This window comes from Salvelinus alpinus, chromosome 37 (assembly GCF_045679555.1).
Source record: "Salvelinus alpinus chromosome 37, SLU_Salpinus.1, whole genome shotgun sequence".
Taxonomy (NCBI): domain Eukaryota; kingdom Metazoa; phylum Chordata; class Actinopteri; order Salmoniformes; family Salmonidae; genus Salvelinus; species Salvelinus alpinus.
In genome coordinates this window covers 1,803,810-1,824,776 of record NC_092122.1, presented here as the reverse complement: position 1 = coordinate 1,824,776, position 20,967 = coordinate 1,803,810, and the positions used below count along the sequence as shown (strand labels likewise).

The following is a 20,967-nucleotide window of genomic DNA, read 5'->3' as shown; positions in this document are numbered from 1 at the left end:
CTTCTCCAGGCTCATCTCTCTGTAGGTGATGGCTTAGTTATGGAAGGTTTGAAAATAGCTTCCTTTTAGGTTGTATATTTTAACAGCTCTTTTCTGGATTTTGGTATTGGCCTAATTCTGCTCTGCATGCATTATTTGGTGTTTTACATTGTATACAGAGGATATTTTTGCAGAATTCTGCATGCAGAGTCTCAATTTGGTGTTTGACCCATTTTGTGAAGTCTTGGTTTGTGAGCAGACCCCAGACCTAACAACCATAAAGGGCAATGGGTTCTATAACTGATTCAAGTATTTTTTGCCAGATCCTAATTGGTATGTCAAATTTTATGTTAGAAGGCCCTTATTTCCTTGTCTTTCAGCTCGTTCACAGCTTTGTGGAATTTATCTGTGGCGCTGATGTTTAGGCCGAGGTATGTATAGTTTTTTTGTGTAGTCTAGGGCAAAACGGTGTCTAGATGGAATTTGTATATGTGGTCCTGGCAACTTGACGTTTTTTAGAACGCCATTATTTTTGTCAGGGCAAAGGTCTGACAGAATCTGTGCAAAAGATCTAGGTGCTTCTGTAGGCCCTCCTTGGTTGGGGACAGAAGCACCAGATAATCCGCAAACAGTAGACATTTGACTTCAGATTCTACTAGGGTGAGGCCGGGTGCTGCAGACTGTTCTAGTGCCCTCGCCAATTCGTTGATATATATGTTGAAGAGGGTGGGGCTTAAGCTGCCTCCCTGTCTCACCCCAAAGAAATGTGTATGTTTTTTTGCCAATTTTAACCACAAACTTGTTGTTTGTGTACATGGATTTCATAATGTCGTATGTTTTTCCCCAAACACCACTTTCCATCAATTTGTATAGCAGATCCTCATGCCAATATGAGTCAAAAGCTTTTTTGAAATCAAAGCATGAGAAGACTTTGCCTTTGTTTTGGTTTGTTTGTTTGCCTAAACAAATAAAATAAAATGTTATTGGTCACATACACATGGTTAGCAGATGTTAATGCGAGTGTAGTGAAATGCTTGTGCTTCTAGTTCCGCAGTAATATCTAACAAGTAATTTAACAAATTCGCAACGACTACCTTATACACACAATGTAAGGGGGTGGAATATATATATGGATGCGCGATGGCCGTGCATAGGCAATATGCAATAGATGGCATAAAATACAGTATATACATATTAGATGAGTAATGTAGAGTATGTAAACATTATTAAAGTGGCATTATTTAAAGTGACTAGTGATACCTTTATTAAATCCATTTATTAAATGGCCAGTGATTTAAGTCTGTATGTAGGCAGCAGCCTCTCGGTGATAGTGATGGCTGTTTAACAGTCTGATGGCCTTGAGATAGAAGCTGTTCTTCAGTCTCTCGGTCCCAGCTTTGATGCACCTGTACTGACCTCGCCTACTGGATGATAGTGGGGTGAACAGGCAGTGGCCTTCCTGTGACATCGGGTGCTGTAGGCGTCCTGGAGGGCAGGTAGTTTTCCCCAAGTGATGCGTTTTGCAGACCGCACTACCCTCTGGAGAGCCTTGCGTTTGAGGACGGAGCAGTTGCCTTATCAGGCGGTGATACAGCCCGACAGGATGAACTCGATTGTGCATCTGTAAATGTTTGTGAGGGTTTTAAGGGAGAAAAGCCAAGTTTCTTCAGCCTCCTGAGATTGAAGAGGTGCTGTTGCTCCTTCTTCAACACGCTATCTGTGTGGGTGGACCATTTTCAGTTTGTCCGTGATGTGTATGCTGAGGAACTTAAAACTTTCCACCTTCTCCACTATGTGGATAGGGGGGTGCTCCCTCTGCTCTTTCGTGAAGTCCACGATCATCAATTAGGGTGTGCAGGGGGAATACGTGGTCTGTCATACGATAATTTGGTAAAAAGCCACCTTGCCATTTGCTCAGTACATTGTTTTCACTGAGGAAATGTACGAGTCTGCTGTTAATGATAATGCACAGGATTTTCCCAAGGTTGCTGTTAACGCATATCCCACGGTAGTTATTGGGGTCAAACTTGTCTCCACTTTTGTGGATTAGGGTGATCAGTCCTTGGTTCCAAATATTGGGGAAGATGCTAGAACTAAGGATGATGTTAAAGAGTTTAAGTATAGCCAATTGGAATTTGTGGTAGAGGATTTTGAGAATACCATCATTGAGGATACCATCAACACCACAGGCCTTTTTGGGTTGGAGGGTTTTGTATTTTGTCCTGTAGTTCATTCAATGTAATTGGAGAATCCAGTGGGTTCTGGTAGTCTTTAATAGTTGATTCTAAGATTTATATTTGATCTTGTATACATTTTTGCTGTTTGTTCTTTGTTTTAGGGCCATAAAGATTGGAGAAGTGGTTTCCCATACATCTCCGTTTTGGATAGATACCTGTTTGTGTTGTTTGTTTAGTGTTCTCCAATTTCTCCACAAGTGGTTAGTCTATGGATTCTTCAATTACATTGAGCTGATTTCTGATGCGCTGTTCTTTCTTTTTCCATAGTGTATTTCTGTACTGTTTTAGTGATTCACCATAGTGAAGGCGTAGGCTTAGATTTGATGGGTCTCTATGTTTTTGGTTAGATAGGTTTCTCAACATCTTTCTTAGGTTTTTGCATTATTCCTCAAACCATTTGTCATTCTTGTTCATTTTCTTTGGTTTTCTGTTAGAATTTTTTAGATTTTATTGGGAAGCTGAGAGGCCAAATATACTGTTTAGGTTTTTACTGCAAAGTTTACAGTACACCTCACTAATACAGTGGAACGTTTTGTCCAGGAAGTTGTCTAAAAGGGATTGAATTTGTTGTTGCCTAAATGTTTTTTGATAGGTTTCCTTCCATCTATAGCATTTCTTAAAATGATTCAGTTCCTTTGGCTTTGATGCCTCATGATTCAGTATTGCTCTGTTCAAGTAGACTGTGATTTTGCTGTGATCTGATGGGGGCGTCAGTGGTCTGACTGTGAATGCTCTGAGAGAGTCGGGGTTGAGGTCAGTGATAAAGTAGTCAACAGTGCTACTGACAAGAGATGAGCTATAGGTGTACCTACCATAGGAGTCCCCTCGAAGCCTACCATTGACTATGTACATACCCAGCGTGCGACAGAGCTGCAGGAGTTGTGACCCGTTTTTGTTGGTTATGTTGTCGTAGTTATATCGTAGTTATATAGTAATTGCAAACAAAGGTTTCTGTACCAAATATTAAGTTCTGCTTTTCTGATGTATCAAATACTATGTCATGCAATAAAATGCAAATTAATTACTTAAAAATCATACAATGTGATTTTCTGGATTTTTGTTTTAGATTCCGTCTCTCACAGTTGAAGTGTACCTATGATAAAAATTACAGACCTCTACATGCTTTGTAAGTAGGAAAACCTGCAAAATCGGCAGTGTGTCAAATACTTGTTCTCCCCACTGTATTTTGTTGCAACAATTCACCCTCTGTGTTTCGTTCGTCTCCCATTGTTTCACAATCTCATTTGCAGATGGGAAATAAATCTCTCTCTCTATAGATGTCTATCTCTCTATTTCCCTCTCTAACTCTCTCTCTCTCTCTCTGAAGGCTAGTTGAGGGTGCCATTTGTCTGAAGGCGTGCAGGTGTGGGAATACTGTGTCCTACTTTTTAAAATTAGACTTTTGCTTATGATGAGTCCCTACGCCAAAGAGCCTACCTCAAATACAAAGCTCTGGGATTTAACAGCCAGTTTGGTTGGTTTCAGAATAAGTTTTATTATTAGTCCGTACTATATCTGTTGATTCGTCCACAGTCAAGCTGGATAAGGATAAGTACACTTTTCGGCCCATGTACATGTTTCAGAAGTGCATCATCACAAACTCATCACAAACTCAGACAACCCCAGACAAGGCTGATGTAGAAAAATCATCAATTTTTGTGGCTAATCAATGATAATATTTTGGATGTACAAATGTAGGATCTTAATTTGAGCCAGTTTGCTAAAGCAGTAAAATAATCCTGCAGCAACAGGAAATGTTAATTATTATGTTGATTCTAATTTCTGGAGATTTTTGCAGGAGTTGATACATTTTTCAAGTCTGAAATTTTAATGTGGAAATGACAAACTTCAGAAGCATTTTTTAACCTCAAATACACTGCAGGAAAGTTATCCTGCAACTTGGTGATCAAAATAAGATTTACATCTGTAGGTAAACCTGTCACGGCTGTGTGGAGAGACGGACCAAGGCGCAGCGTGCTCTGAGTTCCACATTTTATTTTTGTGAAACTTACAAAAACAAAACACACAACGAACCATAACATAAGCGGTGCAACATGCACTAACTCAAAACAAGATCCCACAAAACACAGTGGGGAAATGGCTGCCTAAATATGATCCCCAATCAGAGACAACGATAAACAGCTGCCTCTGATTGGGAACAATACCAGGCCAACATAGAAATAAAACACCTAGATAGGAACACCCCTCCCCCCCCTAGTCACACCCCGACCTAACCAAAATAGAGAATAAAAAGGCTCTCTATGGTCAGGGCGTGACAAAACCAGAATATTTGATAGTACTCTGGCTCTGTGTGCTAACTATTTGGTAGATCATGTACTCTTTCAATATATCTAGAACGCAACTATTTTTAGTGCCTCAATCAGAAAACTCTTTGAGTTTAAAGAACCAAATTAGCATCTGAAAATAATGTAAATACCTGCTTATTGTTTTAAACACTGAGAGTTGTGTGTTTTGACCCCTCCAAAATGAGGTTAACCATGTCTCTCTATTTCTCCCTTTTCATTCTCCTCTCTCCCTATCTCTCGCCATCTCTCTTCTCCCTCCCTCACTCCACAGCTAGTATCGTCCGGACCAAACAGTGGTGTGAGATGGTCCCATGTCTGGACGATGAGGGCTGTGACCTGTTAATCAAAGAAACTGGATGGACTTGTACACAACCAGGAGGCAGAGTCAAAACCACTACGGTGAGTTTTATTTACAGAATGTATATTCATTATCACTATGTTTGAAAGCACATAATGGGGGTAACTCCTTCGATTTAGAATTACTAGAAACTTGAGTAGGAATGTCAATTGTAATTCCATCAACCACTAATGTGTAGCCTTAACCCAGTGTGAACCCTTTCTCACTCACTCACTCACTACACCACAAGCTGTGGTTAGCTCCCGACAGTTCCACAGTTCCATCCCAGAGTTAGCTACACTAGCTGGCAGCAGACAGCAGAATGCTCATATTAATGAATCCAACCCCAGCCAGGTACACCTAAGCAAGCGTACCTAAAATGCTTCTCCCCAACAACACAGTGGCTTGTTCACCTGTTCATCGCTCGTAATTAGTTTGAATTAAGGTTCCTTCTTAAAGCTAATGACTGGAGCGGATGGAATCTTCACGGCAGGTATTTTGGGGAGAGAAAGCATCCTCTCTCCCTTGCTTCACTCACGCACACACTGTACGACAACAGTAAAACACTGTTGAATGCACAATAAAATACCTTAAATATGTTTTACAGAATTAATGCTCTAGATTGCAATGCATTATGTGTAAAATGCTGAAAATTACGGTTGTTAACTGTAACTGGAAGCCTCCTGTAAAAATTACTCTAACATACTGTATTTCTTTACAGTAATAGCTTTGCCTACTGTAGATTTAAATGTTCAGTTTCACGCACCAACCTCATGCTGCCAGGTGAGACGAATGAATATCAGCCAATTTTAGAAAATAAAATATATATACAGTATCATTCAAAAGTTTGGACACACCTACTCATTCAAGGGTTTTTCTGTATTTTTACTATTTTCTACAAGAAAATAGTAAAATTAACCTTCCAACCAGGATTTCTGTAAATCACATTGTTGGCTTTGCAGTGATGTGTAATTTCTATTGGAATCTAGCCAGTGTTAAGGCTTACAGCTACAATTTGTATTCACCCGCAACCTCTATTCATAATGACTGCCAGGGTTAAGAGGAAGCTACCTAAGTCATTTAAACTGGAACAACCATTTTAGTAAAGGGTGTATGTATTTCAAGGCCTACCTTCAAACTCAGTGCCTCTTTGCTTGATATCATGGGAAAATCAAAAGAAATCAGCCAAGACACTCTAGTTCCAAACTGTTATAGTCCTATATCCATCATGCCCTGTCTTTCAAAAGTCTTCGAAAGCCAAGTTAATAAACAGATCACTGACCATTTCGAATCCCACCGCACCTTCTCCCCTGTGCAATCCGGTTTTCGAGCTGGTCACGGGTGCCCCTCAGCCACGCTCAAGATACTAAACGATATAACATCCATCGATAAAAGACAGTACAGTGCAGCCGTCTTCATTGACCTGGCCAAGGCTTTCGACTCTGTCAATCACTATATTCTTATCGGCAGACTCAACAGCCGTGGTTTCTCAAATGACTGCCTCGCCTGGTTCACCAACTACTTCTCAGTCAGAGTTCAGTGTGTCAAATCGGAGGGCCTGTTGTCTGGACCTCTGGCAGTCTCTATGGGGGTACCACAGGGTTCAATTCTCGGGCCGACACTTTTCTCTGTATATATCAACAATGTTGCCCTTGCTGCAGGTGATTCCCTGATCCACCTCTACGCAGACGACACCATTCTGTATACATCTGGCCCTTCTTTGGACACTGTGTTAACTAACCTCCAAATGAGCTTCAATGCCATACAACACTCCTTCCGTGGCCTCCAACTGCTCTTAAATGCTAATAAAACCAAATGCATGCTTTTCAAACGTTCGCTGCCCCCACCCGCCCGCCCGACTAGCATCACTACTCTGGACGGTTCTAACTTAGAATATGTGGACAACTACACATACCTAGGTGTCTGGCTAGACTGTAAACTCTCCTTCCAGACTCATATTAAACATCTCCAATCCAAAATTAAATCTAGAATCGGCTTCCTATTTCGCAACAAATTCTCCTTCACTCATGCCACCAAAGATACCTCGTAAAACTGACTATCCTACCGATCCTCGACTTCGGCGATGTCATTTACAAAATAGCTTCCAATACTCTACTCAGAAAACTGGATGCAATCTATCACAGTGCCATCCGTGCGTCACCAAAGCCCCTTATACCACCCACCACTGCGACCTGTATGGTCTAGTGGGTTGGCCCTCGCTACATATTCGTCGCCAGACTCACTGGCTCCAGGTCATCTATAAGTCTATGCTAGGTAAAGCTCCGCCTTATCTCAGCACACTGGTCACGATAACAACACCCACCCGTAGCACGCACTCCTGCAGGTATATCTCACTGGTCATCACCAAAGCCAACACCCCCTTTGGCCGCATTTCCTTTCAGTTCTTTGCTGCCAATGACTGGAACAAATTGCAAAAATCGCTGAAGCTGGAGACTTATATTTCCCTCACTAACTTTAAACATCAGCTATCTGAGCAACTAACCAATCGCTGCAGCTGTACATAGCCCATCTGTAAATAGCCCACCCAATCTACCTACCTCATCCCCATATTGTTTTTATTTACTTGTATGCTCTTTTGCACACCAGTATTTCTACTTGCACATCACCATCTGCTCATCTATCACTCCAGTGTTAATTTGCTAAATTGTAATTACTTCACTACTATGACCTATTTATTGCCTTCCCTCCTCACACCATTTGCACACACTGTATAAAGACTTGATTATTTTTCCTATTGTGTTATTGACTGTACGCTTGTTTATTCCATGTGTAACTGTGTTGTTGTTTGTGTCGCACTGCGTTGCTTTATCTTGGCCAGGTCGCAGTTATAAATGAGAACTTGTTCTCAACCTGCTTACCTGGTTAAATAAAGGTGAAATACAAGAACTCAGAAAAATATTTGTAGACCTCCACAAGTCTGGTTCATCCTTGGGAGCAATTTCCAAATGCCTGAAGGTACCACGTTCATCTGTAAAAACAATAATACGCAAGAATAAACACCATGGGACCACGCAGCCGTCATACCGCTCAGGAAGGAGACGCGTTCTGTCTCCTAGAGATGAACGTACTTTGGTGCGAAAAGTGCAAATCAATTCCAGAACAATAGCAAAGGACCTCGTGAAGATTCTGGAGGAAACAGGTACAAAAGTATCTATATCCACAGTAAAACAAGTCCTATATCGACATAACCTGAAAGGCCGCTCGGCAAAGAAGAAGACACTGCTCTAAAACCGCCATAAAAAAGCCAGACTACTGCTTGCAACTGCACATGTGGACAAAGATCTGATGATACAAAAATAGAATTGTTTGGCCATAATGACCATCGTTATGTTTGGAGGAAAAAGGAGGAGGCTTGTAAGCCGATGAACACCATGCCAACCGAGGACAAGGGTGGCAGCATCATGTTGTGGGGGTGCTTTGCTGCAGGAGGGACTGGTGCACTTCACAAAACAGATGACATCATGAAGATGGAAAATTATGTGGATATGTTGAAGCAACATCTCAAGACATCAGTCAGGAAGTTAAAGCTTGGTGGAAATGGGTCTTCTAAATGGACAATGACACCAAGCATGCTTCCAAAGTTGTGGCAAAATGGCTTAAGGACAACAAAGTCAAGGTAATGGAGTGGCCATCACAATGCCCTGACCTCAAACCTATCGAAAATGTGTGATTTGTGGGCAGAACTGAAAAAGCGTGTGCGAGCAAGTAGGCCTACAACCCTGACTCAGTTACACCATCTCCTTCAGGAGGAATGGGTCAAAATTCACCCAACTTATTGTGGGAAGCTTGTGGAAGGCTACCCGAAACGTTTGACCCAAGTTAAACAATTTAAAGGCAATGATACCAAATACTAATTGAGTGTGGGAATTTGATGAAAGAAGTAAAAGCTGAAATAAATTATTCTCTCTACTATTATCCTGACATTTCATATTCTTTAAATAAAGTGGTGATCCTAACAAGACAGGGCATTTTTACTAGGATTAAAGGTCAGGAATTGTGAAAAACTGAGTTTAAATGTATTTGGCTAAGGTGTATGTAAACTTTTGACTTCAACTGTACATGCAAAAACACATTTATTAAAAACAATTCCCAAAAAATCCACCTGAAGTAGAGCAAGTTAATTTGTCATTATATCTTTAAAAAATGTAGTTGGTGTGAATTCTCATTTAGTTTTGAGTCAGTACCACAAAAACATTTTAGTAGTAATTTCATTGACTTTGATTACAACTTACTATAGATATTTGACTTAAACATGCCTTGGGGATTACAGTGTACCGTACTTCTGGATCACAAAAAAACGTTTGACCTCTAGTGGTTGCATGGTATTGTTTTTTTTAAAGGTCATTAACATATTTTGAAGCATGCCTTCTAAAAGGCTACTTTTGTTACACCCATGAGTGAGAGGGCTGTACCAATTTAACTAATATGTGTTAGTAGCTTTCAAACAACAAACTGTGTGTAGGTGACAGATTCGAGTGTCAATAAGCCTCAAACCTTCAATGGTTGAGTATTTGCTATGTTTTGCTCTGTAGGCACTGCAAATTTGGAAGCCTTTGTTAAGGCCTCTAGAAGTGTAAGTTATTCATACATATTTAATGTACAGTGTATATACACTACCGTTCAAAAGTTTGTCCGTGTTTTTTAAAGAAAAGCATTCTGTAGTTGCTTCTTCACTGTTGACGTTGAGACTGAAGTTTTGCGGGTACTATTTAATGAAGCTGCCAGTTGAGGACTTGTGAGGCATCTGTTTCTTAAACTACACACTCTAATGTACTTGTTCTCTTGCTCAGTTGTGCAGCGGGGCCTCCCACTCTTCTTTCTAATCTGGTTAGAGCCAGTTTGCGCTGTTCTGTGAAGAGAGTAGTACATAGCGTACGAGATCTTCAGTTTCTTGGCAATTTCTTGCATGAGATAGCCTTCATTTCTCAGAACAAGAATAGACTGACGAGTTTCAGAGGAAAGGTCTTTGTTTCTCGCCATTTTGAGCCTGTAATCGAACCCACAAATGCTGATGCTCCAGATACTCAACTAGTCTAAAGAAGGCCAGTTTTATTGCTTCTTAAAATCAGCACAACAGTTTTCAACTGTGCTAACATCATTGCAAAAGGGTTTTCTAATGATCAATTAGCCTTTTAAAATGATAAACTTGGATTAGCTAACACAACATGCCATTGGAACACAGGAGTGATGGTTGCTGATAATGGGCCTCTGTTTGCCTACGTGTGTGGATATTACATTAAAAGAATCTGCCGTTTCCAGCTACAATAGTCATTTACAACATTAACAATGTCTACACTGTATTTCTGATCAATTTGTCATTTTAATGGACAAAAAAAAACATTTGTTTTCAAAGCAAGGACATTTCTAGGTGACCCGAAACTTTTGAACAGTAGTGTATATGTACTGTATATATTTGATATGCTGTGATAGGAAAAAACATTACCTAGCAGCCAACCTGCTTGCACCAATCCCATGCAGTTACAGTAAAATGCTGTAAAATACAAACCCTGACTCCCCTCAATGAATCCAATTAATGTATTCATTCATTTAGCTGGCATGTCTGCTGCCAGTATAATGCTGTAAGTTTACAGGGAAAAGTTTTGCAGTGCACACACCCACCGTCGCTTCCCTCTCTCCCTGTGTCAATTTGTAAGTCGCTCTGGATAAGAGCGTCTGCTAAATGACTTAAATGTAAAATGTAAAATGTGTCGCAAACACTATCCTGCCTCCACTCATTAGTAATTTAATACTGTTCATTTGGGCACATTTGTTACGCAGCTGTCTCTCTCTCCCCAATTTGCCTCCCCACCCGCCCTTCGTGAACTCTGACCAGCGTAGGCCCCATCACTAATTAATCTGTCATATTTAAGTCATCAGCTGAGTCTAACTTGTTTACTCCTTCTCCTGAAGAGATGCGCCGAGTCACGCCAATGCCGTGACTCATATCCGTGTAGCATTTTCAAAGAGTTACATCCAATTGATACAGTTCGTTATCGAGTCTCTCTCTTACCCTATATCGCAAGTTGAGCCCCACAAACCTCTTATAGCATTGCATACTGTAGACGTTAACACACAGAGAATTCCCGAGCTATACGTCTGTTGTGTATGACAGATGTGAGGTACAGAGAGAAGGTTGGGTGGGTCTATTTCGAACCAAGTAAGAAGGCTGTTTGTGTGTTTCTGTGTTGATGTTGGCTCCGAGAGGCTGAGAGATGACAGGTATTCATGGCTGCTCCATATTGTACGTCAAATGGACGGTCAGCGGCCATAGTTGGCTAGGGACGAGCTGTCTATGTGAAGTGATGCACTGGCTGGGTGTGTGTGTGTGTAGTGTGTGCGCGTGGGTTCGTGATTGCCTGCCTAACGGCGTGCCTGCCTATCCACCTTTCTAGTGCCTACCTGCCTGTCTCTCTCTCTCTCTGCTTGCCTGCCTGCCTGCCTGCCTCTGTGACATGTGCAGTCAATCTCCCAGGTGCTGGTTGTGAACATGGACAGACAAGGCACTGGGGCTTTTGACCAAGCTTATAGTATATAGTGACTCAATTCCTTTGAGGCCTGCCAATTTAAGGCTTTAAAATTGTAAATATTGTGGTAAAAAACTATAACTTTTCTTCAAATCCAACCATCTCATTGATGCATCATTTTTGTTTGGTTTGATACTGGTGGCCTATTCTGATCCTTTCTGAGGCCTAGAGGCTTTTTGTGGTTCACAGTGTGTGTGGATGTTGATGGTCAATCAGAAATGGCAGTTCAGTTTGTCATCTGCAGAGCGTAGAAAAATAGAAAAAAAGGCTATGCCAATCACTCTCTCCCAGACTCTGCCCCTCTTCATGTGAAGTAGGGTGAAGTAACTTGTCCTTCAGTGGGCTAAATCAGGGTCACACAGAGTGATTAGTGGTAGTCTTAAACAAATCTACTTTGAAACAAAAGTATACACCTCACACACATGGTTATGGGCTTTAAAAAAGAAGACATCTGTATCATGGCATATATAGAGTCACAGAAGTCTGAAATATAACAAAACTGTTTAACATAGACACCTGCTTTTCAACGTTGTTTTTAACCATAAGACCTACATGATGCAATGAAAGTCCAATTTAGCAATCACTAAGTACTGTACCTACCCCAATACCCCCACAGAGGATTTAAATGTGTATTTCTCACACACGCTAATGTCTAACATGGTTAACTGCATTTCAGAGACATCTCTCTGATGGTGATATAATATTAGTTTCAGCAGTCATCCTTGATATCTTCTTTCAGCTAAATTTCTTTAAGCTAAATTGCTTATTGCTCTCTCTCTCTTTTTCTCTCTCTCTCTCTCTCTGTGGATGCTTCACATTATTGTCTCCTCCATTGTACTGGCAGATAAAACAGAGAGAACTGTCTCTCTTTCACTCTTTCTCATCACAGGGAACAAATGCATGCTGGGAAAAATAAGTTAAAGAGAAGAATCACCTTAGGTTATATCTGACAATATTTCTTGACAATTTAATAGGATAAACAATTCAAAGGAGTTTGGGAGAAGGCAAACGAAGAGAGAGAGCGAGAGACAAGAAGGGGGAAGAAAAAGCTTGAACCCATCAGTCTGACAGATACCATTTTTTCAAATTGGAACACATCAGGTTGTGGCCATTGTCTTTCATGGTTCTGGACCATTTTACCTTTGTGAGAAGGCTGAGGTTTTCAAGAGAACATTTCATCTTGGCAGGAAGTGATAAATGCATGAACTTGCTTTCTCCTGGCAGAAAACTTCTTTGGGAACACCATGCAGTGGTTCCTGAGGTGAATACAACAGCGCAGTATACAGCATATACAAGCCATGCGCATTCATGTTTACACTTCCTCAGCTAAACGCTATCCCTCAAAGCTTTACCAAAACATTCACTTGTTATCCAACTAATTTCTCAAAGATTTGTTCAGGCTTTAAGTTCCATTTAGAACAAACATTGAGTCCAAAAAATTGAGAATGAGGCTAGTCTCAATTGAACCTTCTGACTCAGTGAAAACTCTTTAACACCACACACACACACACACACACACACACACACACACACACACACACACACACACACACACACACACACACACACACACACACACACACACACACACACACACACACACACACACACTTTCTTTTGTCGGCCTAAAAGGCACTCGCCACTTCTCGTCTTCACACACTGATTCTACCATACATGGAGGGGTAGCCACGCGTACACACGTACACACACACGAACGCACTATACCTATGTCTTTAACTGTCACAGTGCGTTGTGTGTGGACCCCAGGAAGAGTAGCTGCTACATGTGCATTAGCTAATGCGGATCCTAATAAACTAAAACGCACACACACACACACACACACACACACACACACACACACACACACACACACACACACACACACACACACACACACACACACACACACTGATTATACCATACATAGAGGGGTAGCCTCTTAAGTGGCAGTTGATGAATTTAATCAGTGAATCCATTAGCTCGCTCCTGATTGGGGTATTTAACTACATAATAGAGAGTGGTGTCGGTGGCATCCACTGAGAGAAAGCCTGTGATTATGCACCACACTGTAATCAGGGCTGTTTCACAGCAGCAGACGTGGTGTGGAGAGGTTGCTAATCAAGGAAGTGAAGGACTCAGTGTGTTAGGACTGAGAAAATGGTGAGGAAAGGATGATCCCACAGTGGGTTTTTTTTACCCCAATTTCGTGATATCTAATTGGTAGTTACAGTCTTGTCCCATTGCTGCAACTCCCGTCCGGACTCCGGAGAGGCAAAGATCGAGAGCCATGCGTCCTCCGAAACACAACCCTGCCAAGCCGCACTGCTTTTTGACACACTGCTCGCTTAACCCGGAAGCCAGCCGCACCAATGTGTCGGAAGAAACACCGTACAACTGGCGACCATGTCATCGTGCATGCACCCGGCCCACCACAGGAGTCGCTAGAGTGCGATGGGACAAGGACATCCCGGCCGGCTAAACCCTCCCCTAACCTGGACGATGATGGGCCAATTGTGCGCCGCCTCATGGGTCTCCCAGTTGCGGCCAGCCCAAGATCGAACCCGCGTCTGTTGTGACGCCTCAAGCACTGTGACGCAATGTCTTAGACCGCTGCACCACTCGGGAGGCCTGGTCCCACAATCTGGGGCTGCTACCTCTTAGTGTTCTTTGTGTGTGTGTGTGTGTGTGTGTGTGTGTGTGTGTGTGTGTGTGTGTGTGTGTGTGTGTGTGTGTGTGTGTTTCTGTGTGTATGTGTCTGTGTCTGTATCTGTGTGTGTGTGTGTGTGTGTGTGTGTGTGTGTGTGTAGTCCACACAAGGAAAGTAAACAAGGAAAACATTTGTGACACTTCGCCGGACCTCACAAGGAAAAAATATTTTTTAGGCTTAGGAGTTAGGGTTGCAATGAGGGTTAGAGTTACAATCAGGGTTAAGGGTTAGATTTAGAAGTTAGGTTTAGTTTTAGGGTTAGCATTTTGAGGTTAAGGTGAGGTTAAGGGTTATGATTAGGTTCAGGTTTAGAGGTTAGGGAAAAAATTATTTTGAATGGGAATATATTTTCTTGGTTTATATTCGCACACACTACCCTCTTAGGGGAAAAAAAAACGTGTTCTCTTTTTTCTAAGAGTGTATTTATACTGTATGACTGTGTTGAACAGAGTGTGTAACGCATCCCTTGGATTTGGATCATCCATAGTCCCAGTCCTAGCTAACTCATTAGAGAGGCTGTATAGTACTATAGGCTGTGTATACTGGAATGATTCCCGGCGGTGTGGTGCTGGTAGTGCAGGGTTTGATACGATACGGCCTGCCTTGCCTTGCTGTGTAATTGATCCCTTTGGGCCCGGCTGGTACGACAGAACACACACACACATGGCTGGCATGCCATGCAGGACACATCCAGTTGAGGCTTGAACAGAATCACTGCAGAGAGGACAGATGCTCCGGCTGCCATGCAAACAGACTCAGCCGCTGCAAACCATTAGCCACCACCGCCGCCAAGCCTCCCTCCCTGAGACTGCATGGAGGAGCCGTGCATGATTCAAACCATGAGCTAGAAAGAGGCACATACCCTCACACACACCCACACACTTATTCTTTCACACACACACACACACACACACACACACACACACACACACACACACACACACACACACACACACACACACACACACACACACACACACACACACACACACACACACACGTGTCACCTCCTTCATTTTGAAAAGTATTTCATGGTTTGGAAAACTTGTAGAGAGATCTCACATCGATTTATTTTTTTGTTACTGTATTATTCTTTACGGTAGCTGCACAGTAGGCTTTTGACCTGTGGGGCATATTGCTCCAATTCTATTGGTCAATTGTGGTCACACTCTGGTTTGAAAACGACTAAATGACTCCTTCCCCTTCCTCCTCTCTGTGATTTCCCTCCAGGCTCTATGACGTGACTGGAGTCCCTGGGGGCCCTCCATTCCGCTGACAGTACCATGGCGGAGGAGAGGATTGGTGACCATGACAGACAGCCTCAGCCCATACCACCAACCACCACCACCACCACCACTGGTCCATTACTACAGACATGAGCAACCTACACAACCAACTCTAAACCATGGTGGGCATTATCCACGAAGCAAGGTACAGAATGAATCCATCAACACAGGAATCGGCATCAAAACATAACGGGAAAACAAACGTCGAACCTAACCAATGTTGTTTTTATGATTCTGGCAGAATTATAGTGTTGCAGCATGGTGTTGACAAGTGTGCACTAAGATACACTGGTAATAATATAATATATTAGTGTTGCAATTCTATTTCTATTGAAGTGTTGAAACTCCTCGCCTTGAGCTCAAAGGCCCCCAGAGTCCGTTTTGCAACAACAAAAAATCCATGTGTATAGCATTAGGAAGAGCCATTGAGTTCTGTCCCATTATATTGACATGTCTTATACTGTATGTTGTTTTTAAATTATTACACCCATTACAGAGCCTTGTATCCACACAGAGGAAAGAACGAGACACCACACACACACGCACACACAGTATACGACCAGAACCGTATAGACTGGTCTAGAGACTGCCAGTATGTCTTGATGAAACAGAAAAGTCTCTGAGTAAATTTTACTTATCTTGTCATGAAAATGAATGAAGCCAGTTGTAAAGCAAGACAGTGCTTTTTCACAATATTATTTGTAAAGAACAAAATGTACAGTCGATAGTCTCAGTCTCGGTTTATGTTTTGTTTATGTTTACTGTCTGTTGATTCAGTCATCCTATATGTATCTCAGACAGTACGGTATGTCTAGGTTCGGACTAATTGTAGGTACGTGGGCTGAAAGCCCTTAAAGACATAAACATTAGGTGGTGAGTGAGATGATACTGTATAGAATAGCAAAAATAGCCAACTTACTAATGCTACCTACACTCAGAAAAAAAGGATTAGATTTGTTCCTAAAGTTGAACAACCATTTGTGATTGGAGTGGTACCCTCCTTTGTACTTTTAGATTAATTGTAGAGTTACCATCCATGACTGTATTTGTTAGTGACATGGTTGTAGAATTAGTTTGTTTTCAGTCCTGTGGCTTTCAGCAAGTGAGTTCCTCGGTGTATATTATCATTAAAATTAAAGTCTTTATGATAATACATTACATATCTCATAAGGCCTTATTTTGAGGCCTACCTTTACCCTAACACAGTGGCCCGAAACTCATATATTACTGTCCACATCAGACCTTGCAAGTAAGTTTAAGAGATGTTCATAAAATCATAGTTGAGGGATTTCCTTTTTTCCCCAGGAATTTTCCAACCAGGATTTCTGTAAAGCTTAGGAAATGTACAAGAATTTTGCAATCCTACCTTCAAGTCACATTATGCTGGCTTGCAAAGTGATTTGTAATTCCTATTGGAATCCAGTCAACGTTAGGATATCCAACAATTAGAATTTGTATTCATATGCAACCTGCATTCATAAAGACAGTCAGGGTTAGAAACAGTGTGAGGAGACTACCTACAGTGCCTTCAGAAAGTATTCATACCCCTTGACTTATTTCACATTTTGTTGTTTTACAGCCTGAATTCAACATGTACAGTGGGGAGAACAAGTATTTGATACACTGCCAATTTTGCAGGTTTTCCTACTTACAAAACATGTAGAGGTCTGTAATTTTTATCATAGGTACACTTCAACTGTGAGAGACGGAATCTAAAACAAAAATCCAGAAAATCACATTGTATGATTTTTAAGTAATTAATTTGCATTTTATTGCATGACATAAGTATTTGATCACCTACCAACCAGTAAGAATTCCGGCTCTCACAGACCTGTTAGTTTTTCTTTAAGAAGCCCTCCTGTTCTCCACTCATTACCTGTATTAACTGCACCTGTTTGAACTCGTTACCTGTATAAAAGACACCTGTCCACACACTCAATCAAACAGACTCCAACCTCTCCACAATGGCCAAGACCAGAGAGCTGTGTAAGGACATCAGGGATAAAATTGTAGACCTGCACAAGGCTGGGATGGGCTACAGGACAATAGGCAAGCAGCTTGGTGAGAAGGCAACAACTGTTGGCGCAATTATTAGAAAATGGAAGAAGTTCAAGATGACGGTCAATCACCCTCGGTCTGGGGCTCCATGCAAGATCTCACCTCGTGGGGCATCAATGATCATGAGGAAGGTGAGGGATTAGCCCAGAACTACACGGCAGGACCTGGTCAATGACCTGAAGAGAGCTGGGACCACAGTCTCAAAGTAAACCATTAGTAACACACTACGCCGTCATAGATTAAAATCCTGCAGTGCACGCAAGGTCCCCCTGCTCAAGCCAGCGCATGTCCAGGCCCGTCTGAAAATTGCCAATGACCATCTGGATGATCCAGAGGAGGAATGGGAGAAGGTCATGTGGTCTGATGAGACAAAAATAGAGCTTTTTGGTCTAAACTCCACTCGCCGTGTTTGGAGGAAGAAGAAGGATGAGTACAACCCCAAGAACACCATCCCAACCGTGAAGCCTGGACGTGGAAACATCATTCTTTGGGGATGCTTTTCTGCAAAGGGGACAGGACGACTGCACCGTATTGAGGGGAGGATGGATGGGGCCATGTATCGCGAGATCTTGGCCAACAACCTCCTTCCCTCAGTAAAAGCATTGAAGATGGGTCGTGGCTGGGTCTTCCAGCATGACAACAACCCGAAACACACAGCCAGGGCAACTAAGGAGTGGCTCCGTAAGAAGCATCTCAAGGTCCTGGAGTGGCCTAGCCAGTCTCCAGACCTGAACCCAATAGAAAATCTTTGGAGGGAGCTGAAAGTCCGTATTGCCCAGCGACAGCCCCGAAACCTGAAGGATCTGGAGAAGATCTGTATGGAGGAGTGGGCCAAAATCCCTGCTGCAGTGTGTGCAAACCTGGTCAAGAACTACAGGAAACGTATGATCTCTGTAATTGCAAACAAAGGCTTCTGTACCAAATATTAAGTTCTGCTTTTCGGATGTATCAAATACTTATGTCATGCAATAAAATGCAAATTAATTACTTAAAAATCATACAATGTGATTTTCTGGATTTTTGTTTAAGATTCCGCCTCTCACAGTTGAAGTGTACCTATGATAAAAATTACAGACCTCTACATGCTTTGTAAGTAGGAAAACCTGCAAAATCAGCAGTGTATCAAATACTTCTTCTCCCCACTGTATTAAATAGATTTTTTTCCACTCACCCATCTACACACAATACCCCATAATGACAAAGTAAAAATATGTTTTTAGATTGTTTTGCAAATGTATTGATAATGAAATACAGAAATATCTAATTTACATAAGTATTCATACTCCTGAGTCAATACTTTGTAGAAGCACCTTTGGCAGAGATTAGAGCTGTACAGCTCTTTCTGGGTAAATCTCTAAGAGCTTTCCACACCTGGATTGTGCAACATTTTCCCATTGTTCTTATTCATAATTCTTCAAGCTCTGTCAAATTGGTTGTTGATCATTACTAGACAACCATTTGCAGGTTTTGCCATAGAATTTAAGGCACATTTAGGTCAAAACTGTAACTTGGCCACTCAGGAACATTCCCTGTCTTCTTGGTAAGCAACTACAGCGTAGATTTGGCCTTGTGTTTTAGGTTATTGTCCTGCTGAAAGGTGAATTAATCTCCTAGTGTCTGGTATAAAGTAGACTGAACCAGATTTTCCTCTAGTATGTTGCATGTGCTTAGCTCTATTACGTAAAACATTTTTCCAGAAAACTCCCCAGTCCTTAACGATTACAAGCATACCCATAACATGATGCAGCCACCACTGTGCTTGAAAATTTGGAAGGTGGTACTTTGTAATGTGTTCTATTGGATTTGTTCCAAACGTAACTTTTTGCTCTGTATACAAAGTGTTGCTTTGCCATGTTTTATGCAGTATTACCTTCGTGCCTTTTTGCAAACAGGATGCATGTTTTGGAATATTTTTATTCTGTACAGGCTTTCATCTTTTCATTCTGTCAGTTACGTAATTAGTCTTGATCCATCCTCAGTTTTCTCCTAACACAACCACACACTTTTTTAAAGTCACCATTGTCCTTGCTGAAATTCCTGAGCGGTTTCCTTCCTCTCTGGCAACTGAGTTAAGATGGATGCCTGTACAGTATCTTTGTTGTGACTGGGTGCATTGATACACCATCCAAAGTGTAATTAATAACTTCACCATTCTCAAAGAGATATTCAATGTCTGCTTTTTTTCATTTTTACCCATTTACCGATAGGAGCCCTTCTTTGCGAGGCATTGGTCTCCCTAGTCTTTGTGGTTGAATCTGTGTTTTACATTCACTGCTTGACTGAGTGACCTTACAGATTATTGTATGTGTGGGGTACAGAGATGAGGCAGTCATTCAAAAATCATGTTAAACACGAATATTGCACACAGAGTGAATCCATGTAAATTATTATTACTTGTTAAGCACATTTTTACTCCTGAACATATTTTGGAGTGCTGAAACAAATGGGTTGAATACTTATTGACTCAAGACATTTCAGATTTTCATTAATACATTTGTAAGAATTTCCAAAAACTTAATACCACTTTGACATTATGGGGTATTGTGTGTAGGCCAGTGACAATTTAATCCATTTTAAACTCAGGTTGTGAAACAACAAAATGCAGAAAAAGTCAAGGGGTATGAATACTTTCTGAATGCACTGTAAGCCATTTAAACTTGAACAACCATTTCAGTAACGGATGCAAAAAATATTCCAAACGTATTGGTTTAGTTTAGAAAAATGTGTGTTATTTATCTTTGTGTAGCAAAAGATGAATCAATCAATGAATGTACCTGCAAAAACACAGATATTAAAAACCTTTTTTTTTATCCACCTGCAGTAGAGCATGCAGGAAAGTATGATGATGGTAATAATTATCGTACACATTTGCAACAGAAATGTACTTTTACATTGTACCCCTTTTTTTGAGAGTGAAACTGTGATGATTGTACCTTTTTAATATTTAAAATATGTACCCTAAAACAGGGTTTCCCAAAGTTAGTCACGGTGGAATAAAAGTGAACATACTGTACACAAACACAAACTTTGATCTCTGGAGACCTAATGTGCTGTACACTGTGTGATGTGTATTTACACTGGGCTTAAAACAGCGTTAGTTTATTTGATGTGTGGAGGAAATGTAATATGAAAGCGCTGATTAAGATAACAGCACTGATACCTTTGAACTTTCTTCTCCTGCGAGAACATGGGGAGTGTCTGGGGAATATCAAACACACACGTCTAACATAAAGATCCTCAATCAGCCCTGGTAGCATTTGATCACATCTTCCTCATGTACTGATTCTACTAGTCCTACTTTCTCTGTTATCAATCTAAATCATACTAACGTGTCTATCCTATAGTACCTCACCTCAATCATTTGATCACATCTTCCTCAGGCACTTTAATATAGGCCTAGTTACACGCGCTGTCACTTATCAATCTAAATCATATTATCCCTTTATTACTATTTTGGGGCACAAATCAGCCTTTATTAGAGAGAGCGAGAGAGAGAGAGAGAGAGGCATCAA

The 20,967-nt window shown here is 41.3% G+C and overlaps 1 protein-coding gene across 2 annotated transcripts in view; it reads left to right on the top strand.

The window, feature by feature from the left end:
* The window catches only part of LOC139565787 (chemokine-like protein TAFA-5), a 179,484-nt gene that overhangs the window by 148,085 nt on the left and 10,432 nt on the right, over positions 1-20,967 (top strand). For both annotated transcript variants that reach the window (XM_071386350.1, XM_071386351.1), the window contains exons 3-4: positions 4,794-4,921; positions 15,342-15,542. In XM_071386350.1, coding sequence (XP_071242451.1) covers positions 4,794-4,921; positions 15,342-15,350 — 137 coding nt within the window. In that variant the 3' untranslated portion in view covers positions 15,351-15,542. The remainder of the gene's footprint in view (positions 1-4,793; positions 4,922-15,341; positions 15,543-20,967) is intronic.